The sequence below is a fragment of the Gossypium raimondii genome, chromosome 8, assembly GCF_025698545.1.
Source record: "Gossypium raimondii isolate GPD5lz chromosome 8, ASM2569854v1, whole genome shotgun sequence".
NCBI lineage: Eukaryota > Viridiplantae > Streptophyta > Magnoliopsida > Malvales > Malvaceae > Gossypium > Gossypium raimondii.
In genome coordinates, this window is record NC_068572.1 from 20,037,375 (window position 1) to 20,045,621 (window position 8,247).

General features: G+C 33.4%; 2 protein-coding genes across 2 annotated transcripts; both read right to left on the reverse strand.

Annotated features, from left to right (window-relative positions):
* Nucleotides 1–223: 223 nt before the first annotated feature.
* LOC105793184 (uncharacterized) lies at nt 224–3,881 on the reverse strand. Its single transcript, XM_012622109.1, has 6 exons — nt 3,779–3,881; nt 1,467–2,274; nt 1,082–1,307; nt 789–979; nt 578–674; nt 224–451 (listed from the first exon to the last, which is right to left on the reverse strand). Exons 1-6 carry the CDS (start codon nt 3,879–3,881, stop codon nt 224–226), a joined length of 1,653 nt encoding a protein of 550 aa, XP_012477563.1.
* Nucleotides 3,882–5,432: 1,551 nt separating this feature from the next.
* Nucleotides 5,433–7,261, reverse strand: LOC105790986 (EG45-like domain containing protein). The gene is made up of 3 exons (XM_012618807.2): nt 7,078–7,261; nt 6,655–6,931; nt 5,433–5,630 (listed from the first exon to the last, which is right to left on the reverse strand). The coding sequence occupies exons 1-3, from the start codon at nt 7,199–7,201 to the stop codon at nt 5,624–5,626; spliced, it is 408 nt and encodes a 135-aa protein (XP_012474261.1). The 5' UTR covers nt 7,202–7,261; the 3' UTR covers nt 5,433–5,623.
* Between the last annotated feature and the right edge of the window lie 986 nt (nt 7,262–8,247).

Below are 8,247 nucleotides of genomic sequence, written 5' to 3' on the forward strand. Positions count from 1 at the left end.
TTAATGCATTATTGTTGTCCTAGCCAACAATAATACTTGACTAAGGACCTTTTAAGAATAATCATATTATTCTCAAGACATTACTATAAAACAGTTTATTTATGCACACAGAAAAGAAACCGAAATAATAATGGTAACGCCTTATATTAATAAACATGATAAATCAAGTATGTTATTACAACCATCTCATGATTGATCTTTAGGCATACTCTAACACTATCTACTAGGCATCCATAAATTCACCAAGCTTTTCAGAACTTACTGTGTCACCTTGCTCTATCAAATCATCTTCACTGTCAGAATTTCTATAGAAAAATTTTACAAATTCTTCCACTACTGTTTCTATCAAGTCAATGGTGTGACATTCATCATTCTCATCCACGTATTTTAACGCATCAAACACATTAAAAGTAACTAGTTGATCATTCACTCTTATGGTTAGCTCACCTTTCTACACATCAATTAGGGTCCTGCCAGTAGCAAAAAATAGGCTTCCAAGAATAATTGGTACATCATGGTCAACATCACATTCTAAAATAAGAAAATCTTCATGAAAGTTAAATTTATCCACAGTTACCAATACATTTTCAATTTTACCTTCTAGATGGGTGTAAGATCGGCCAGCCAATTGCAATGTCACTGTGGTAGGTCTCGCTTTCCCAATTCCCAACTTCCTGAAAATAGACAAACATATTAGATTTATACTTATGCCTAGATCACATAATGTTTTTTCTACATAATAATTTCCAATTGAACATGGGATAGTGAAACTCCTTGGGTCCTTTAACTTTGGAGGCAACTTATTTATCAACATCATTGTGCACCCTTTAATGAGAGCAACAGTCTCAAATTCTCCCAATCTGTGCTTCTTCGACAGTATATCTATCATGAACTTCACGTAATTGTACATTTGCTCTAAAGCCTCAATTAGCAGTATGTTACTATGGAGTTGCATCAAAACCTCTAAAAATATTTTAAACTGAGCATCTTGTTTGGAATTATGGAATCACTATGGAAAAGGTAGAGGCGGTCGTCCTTCTAGTTGTTGATATTATTTTAATGTGGCATTTTTGTTGGCAACCTGATCTAGTTCTGCCACAACATTCTTCTGCTTACCCTTCTTAGATGCAATATATTTTTTAGATGGCTTTGGGATCTTTACCTGGTTGTTACTTGCATTATCCTCTTCTGCTATGTCATCGTGAACATCACTCAACTGAGTCCCGCTTCTAAGGGTGATAGTTATGCACTGCTCTTTGCCTTGTGTTCTTGAATTCTCGGTATCACTTGGCAATGCTCCTTGTGGCCTTGAATTTAGAGCATTTGCTATTTTCCCCACTTGATTTTCAAGCGCTCAGAGGGATACAGCCTGACTCTGAATTATAGCATCATTATTGGCCATATATTCCTTTAAAAAAACTTCAATGGAAGTAGAATATGATTTTTTACCGTATTAAGTATCTTGCCTCGGCATAGGTTGAACATAACCAGGCAGTGCATTGTTGACATTCTGTCTTGCAGCATTGTTGAAATTTTTTGCACCTTGATTACCCCAACTAAAATTCAGATATTGCTTCCACCCTGAATTGTAGGCATTTGAATATGGATTGCTATTTCGATTGGAATTACCCATGTAGTATATTGACGCTGGGTTTGATGGGTATTCATGAAACACATGATTTTCCCCACAATAAAAACATGACAACTCTGTTAATTTCATCTCATGGACTACAGTTGGATTTTTCATGGTTTTAATCATATTAGCTAGAAAAGATACTTGGGTCATTAACGATGTGATTGCATCAAGCTCTATGTTACCAGCAGCTCTCTTACCCTTCCCAACTTTTGTGGTCGAATACGAATAATAATTATTGGCAATCTTTTCCAAAATCTCATATGCTTCATTATAAGTTTTATTCAACAAAGTACCGTTGGCAGACGCATCAACTACCATCCTCGTATACGTATTCAACCCATTATAAAACATCTCTATTTGAGTCCAGTGCTGGAATCCATGCATCGAACATTTCTTAATTAACTCCTTCAATTGTTCCCAAGCTTCATATAGCGTTTCTTCCTCCATATACCGAAAAGACGTAATATCATTTCTCAACTTAGCATTCAAAGTAGGTGGGTTATACCGTAGCAAGAATCTTTGGCAAAGATCATTCCATGATGCCACTATTTTCGACGGTAAAGCATTTAGCCATGCTCTCGCACGATCTCTTAAAGAATACGGGAATAGCTTAAGTCTCAGTGCATCTTCAAGAACACCTTACTATTTGAATGAATCACATACTTTTAGAATAAGTCTTAAATGTAATCGTGGATCTTTAGTAGGGATTCCACTGATCTGTTCTACGATTTGTAACATTTGGAACATTACCAGTTTCAACTCGAATTGCTGAGCTTGTATATTTGGTGTAACTATATATTATGTGTTAGCAGGAATGCATCTCCTCATGCACTAGTGTAGAACCTATAAAAAGTAAATACACTAAGTTAAATAAAACTACTAAGTAAAATAACCAAACTAAAATTCACCAAATTGTCGATCCCCGACAATAGCGCCAAAAACTTGTTGCATTTAAAATGATGTGTGATTTTGTGCAAGTATACATGTTGGTTCAAGTAATAACGTGATGAGTGAGAATCGTTCCCACAAGGATCAGATTGAGGCACAAAATTGGTTAAGTTATTGTAATATGGTTAATGTTATGGCAAGACTGACGACTAAGATGCTATGGTAAACTAGGGTAAGTATGTAATGATAATTCAAAGGAATGATAATGTATGCGATAGATGGAATTGATGAATAATTGGAAATGCTATGGCAAAAGTGACAGCAAAACTATAATGGCAATAACGAGAGTGATTATCCAAATATAATGTAAACAAAGAAATAAACAACTAAATATATTATGGCAAAGTTACTACAATAAAGAATAAGGATAGAGTGATGTTGATTCGAAAGATCGGGATTACCTAGAATCAACCCTTACTGTCAATAATGCCTTGGAAAAATCATATCTACTTTATTACACATAAGAGTTCTAAAATGGCATGCCTCTCACAAGAGTAAAACCTCAAGTTACCTTACCAATGTCTATAGGCTTCTTAGATATCATGCATGAGTTCCTTCTGTATGATCGTGACTCTATGTCTAGAGTCAACTGCAAGTGTCTATCAAATACTTGCTCATTTCATTTAATTTTAATTCAACCAATCCAACCCTTTCGAAATTAGAATCAGTTTATAAGTATGCGAACAGTCTTCTATGTTTAGAGATTGTTTGCATTTTAATTAAGAAATAAGAACAATCAAATGAAACAATAAAGTAAATTAGATATATACTGCATCCATAAAAATAGTTTAAGGTTTCATCAAAAGTAATCCCGACCCTATGAGATTTAGCTCATGGGATAGGAAATAAAATTCTAAACCAAAATATTTTCTGACATTATGTTCAACTACTTCAATTCAAACTTTCGAAGGAACACTAATGAAAAAATGGAAGAACTTCGCATAACAACTTTCACTTGCGCAGTCCACTTTTCGGCGGCACAGCGTCCTATGATGGCTAAAAAAGACTACCTTCGACTTCCTTTCCTTTGCCCAGCCGAACACTTATTCATGCCTAAGGATCTCTCCCACTTTTTTTCGCCATTAGGTTCCCTTCATTGGCCTTTATAGATAGATTAGGCTATGGTCAGCTAATAGCTTGTGATTATATTCTCCACTTCTAGGAGGATTTATCTCGTACAAGTTTGAATTTGACCTGGGACTGTTGCACGAACAATCTTGACTTGGTCTTCCCAGCATTGCCACGGCATCCATGCTGGCAAACTGTCTGCACTTTGCCCTGACAAAACTTCACTCATTTATTTCCTCGTTCCAAAACCTGTTCCTGCCACACCAAGACACAAAAGAACTCCACCACAAGCGATTAAAAGCACCTAATTCCAACACAGTCCAAGTCCTAATGCAATATTTAAAATGCTAACTAAAATGTCCTAAAATGCAACAAAATGTATTCAAGCAATTGGCTAGGTCTAAAGGCATGAAATATAACTCTTTTCAAGAGTTATCAATGATCTAGTATCTTGACAAACAATTCTCTTTGAAAGACTTAGGAGAACTTATCTACTTTCTTAATCTTGAAGTAACTCGGAATGTGATTGTGTGCATGTGTCTCAAAAGAAATATGCTCGAAAATTATTGGAACAAGCTGAAATGGCCAACGCCAAGCTTGTTGTCGTACCCATGGTGAGTTCCCCCACCTTATCATCTCTTCCTCTTGCTGATGGTACCAAGTATCGACAAGTTGTTGGAGGTTTGCAATATTTGTGCTTAACAAGGCCTAATATAACCTTTTTCGTCAACAAGGTTAGTCAATACATGCACATGCCTTGTGATGTTCATTGGAGTGCTGACAAACAGGTTTTAAGATGCATCTGTGGTACAATTGGTCATGGGATAGTATTTTTTATCCTTCAACAGTCTCGTTAATGGGATTTTTTTATGCTGATTGGGCTAGCTCACTTGATGATCGTAGATCACTTCTTGCTTTTGTGCGTATCTTGGTGACAATTTGATTGGTTGTTCATCCAAGAAATAGAGAGTGATGTCCCAGTCTACATCAAAAGCTAAGTACAAGAATTTGGCAAATGCAACATCTGAACTTACATGGTTTCACTCATTGCTTGATGAAGTAGGACTGACTCTTAATGGAATTCCAATTATCTGGTTCCATAATTGCAACACAATTTCATTGATAGTAAATCCTGTGTTGCATGCTTGTGTTAAGCATGCACTTGAAAATGATCAAGTGGTTGATGTTCTTACCAAGCCATTAACCATAGGATTTTTTATTCAGTTTCACGATAGGTTGAATGTGGTTACATTTGAAGTTTTTTAGCGAGGAAATTCGAGGAGAATATTAGAGGAAGTAACTGGTGCAAGTTGAGCAAAGTTGTTAAGCTCAATTGAATTCTTGTGATTAGTTATGAGTAGTTATCCCTTCTGTTGAGAATTCGTAGTTGGCTTGTGAGTTAATTTAGAGTCGATGTTCAACCAATTATTGGAAAATTGAAAAATAAATTCAATTCATTATACACTTAAAAAGATGTAACTAAAAGAGTTAGTTTACTTAATTACTTGATGTTAGTTAATTTAAGATCTCTATTCTATTGAACTAAAAAATAGTATTCAATACAATATAAACTTTTTTATTTTTAAAATTCTTACTTAACTAATGAGAGTGAAAAAAATTTGGATTTATTTAAAATGATTGTAACAAATATATGTTTCATAATTAACAAATATATAATATATAATAACAAGTTAAAATAAAAGTTGAATATATTGATTAATTAAATATTAATTTAACTTTAAATTGAATTTTGTAATAAATAAATAAAAAGTAAGAGATCTAGTATAAGCGGGTGACAAATACTAGTATAATATAATATAAACTTCCTGTACATCACCGGGTACAAAGTTTTATTGGAGAAAAAGAAACATGAACAAATAAAAGGAAACCTTACAAGAGGATATCCTATTTCAAAACTATTCGATTAACATCACTTGCCCTTAAAAAGCCTTTCGAGTAGAAGCATCAAACTCAAACCCTGTGTATATAAGAAATGGAAAAACGTGAAAATGGTATTAGGGGCTATTAATAAAGATTTTTTTAGTTTGGATTGAGCTTAGCTTGAATTTTATTTATTTTATTTAATTTTAATTATAGTATTTTTTTTAAGATTGTTGATACATGGTATCAACAAAAGTGGAGGAGGAGAAGGGGTGGTATCGAAGAAAATTAGTTCATCCATTCTAAGATCAAGAGCTAAAAATAAAGAGGGACTCAAGTAGAAAAGACCAAAAGCTTAGTGTATTAAGGTTTTGTGAGTGGAGAGGAGTCCTCTTACTATGTTCCAGCTTGGGATATTTATAGGATAGTGGTGGTTCCCACTTGAGGAAAGCGTATTAGTTAATAGTGGATGGCTTAATAGAGGGTCCAATTGGGTGGTTAAGGATGGACAGTCCCTCTCGTGGGGGTATGAGGCATATGGATAGTCTGTCACTAAGTCACCATTCAAACGGTAAAAGACAGAGGGTTGCTTGTGGGTGCCTCTTTGGTTGGTTCTCATATTGCCACGTGTCCCAATCAGGGTAGGGGTATAACAAAGATAGTGAAAGGGTTACTTTGAGTTGACTCGGAGAAAAATAAAAAATTAAATACTTTTAGGATGTGTTTGGTTAGGTGGAAAAGTGAAAGGATGGGAGGAAGGAAAGGAAAAATGGAAAGAAAATAAATTGAGTGTGCATTAAAATTAATTCTAATGCATAAAAATCAATCCTTTCAATTTGAAATGATGAGATGAGAGAAAATTAGAGAGATGTGCATGTTACTTAAAAAAACAATCATTTACAAATGTTTTTTTTTTCCTTCCATTATTCACCTCTACCAACAATGGATGAAAATGAGAAATAATTTTCTTTCTATTTTTCCATCTCTCTAACTAAGCACACTTATGAAAAGAAAATTTGTGTTTTTCATCCTTCCCCTCTACCAAGCAAAACCTTAAAGTTGGCCACGACCAGATGCATGAACTTGTACAACAAGTAAAGAGGAGAAGGGTTATTGCTTACTCATTAAATTCAACTTGGATTATACCGGCGTCAGGATCAGCAATGGTAGAGAAAGCATATTTAGAAAGGTTAATAATCCCTTGGCATCCAGCTTTACAGTAGTCAACAACTTTAACCACCGCAGTGTTACCATTCTTGCAAGGATGCGGTGCTTCATTGGCTCCTCCTAAGCATTTAACTCTGTAACTCTTTCCACATGCTCTTCCATTGTTCCACAACGCATCACTAACTCCCGCCACCATATTTCCATAGCTTTGTGTACCATAGCATGCTGAGGCTGTTTAATAAGTCATTTAAAAAATTCACTTGCTTAGTGATTGTTATTCTATCAAACATATTCAATGAGTAGCTGATGGATGATCATGTCTAAAAAAATAATGTTTAAGTAAAAAATAGAAGATATATTGAATAATTTATACTCACGAGTATAAGGAGGTTCAAAGAAAACAGCCTTCCCCTGATCGGCATGCACAATGGAAGTAAGACACAAGATCATGCATACTGTTAGGGAAACTTTCATCTCAATCCCAATATATCTTCCACCCATCAGTTTAAATCTTATTAATTATAATTTATTGGAGTTGCTAACACCTCGCCTTTTATAAGTGCGCAAAGCATTACCATTATAAAAGAATTTCATCTATCTAAAAATATCTTAGAGATCTTTTGTACTAAAAGGTAGATTATATTTTGCTTATTTTATTAAAAAAATTGATAAACTAGTTCTTATATGTTAGATCAAAAAGAAAATTAGTCTTTCTGTTAAGAAATTCCATCTATTTTTACTATTAAAACTTGTCCACGTATATTAGCATGATGTGCATGTGACAAGCCACGTATAATTATTTAGTTATTCCATCACCACAATAATTTTTAACCGTACAAATTAATAAAATTTTTAACTAAAATAACAAATTTACTCTTTACATTAATATATAGAGACTAATTTATTCATTTTTTAAATAAAAAAATTAAATACAATTTAAATCCTAATACAAATACCTTCATAATACTTTTACCTAAAAAAACTATTCATAGTCCCTTTGGTCAAGAGTCATCGACACTTTAGTCTATCCTTGGATCTAAATTTCTTGCTTTCCTTACACGGTTAGGCTTCACATGAAATTTCCACCTCATTTCCATTTAGACTTGGAAAATGATGTTTTCATGGTGTTGTAATTTCTCCACAGCTTATTTATTATCAACACGGGATAATAACCTCTAAATTATTATACTAAAATGTACTTCTATTTAATTTTCTGCATTTTTTACTTTTTAATCCTTTTATTTTATTTTATTTTATTTATTATTTGATTGTTTTATAATTTAGTTCTAACTTGATTAATTGTTCTTGGAGTATTGTTTACGTCGTCTATTATGGTTCATGTGAATAAGGATGCTCTATCTTGTCTCATATTCAAACTTGGTATCAAGTGCTAAAATATAAATGATTGTTCTTTATCACGGTTTCGATGACTATATGGCCATATAATATAAGTTTAATATATAATTTCATATTCAAACTTAATAATTTTTCTTAGTTTCATATATGTGGATTTTTTTATCAATACAATATTTAATCTTGACAAAATT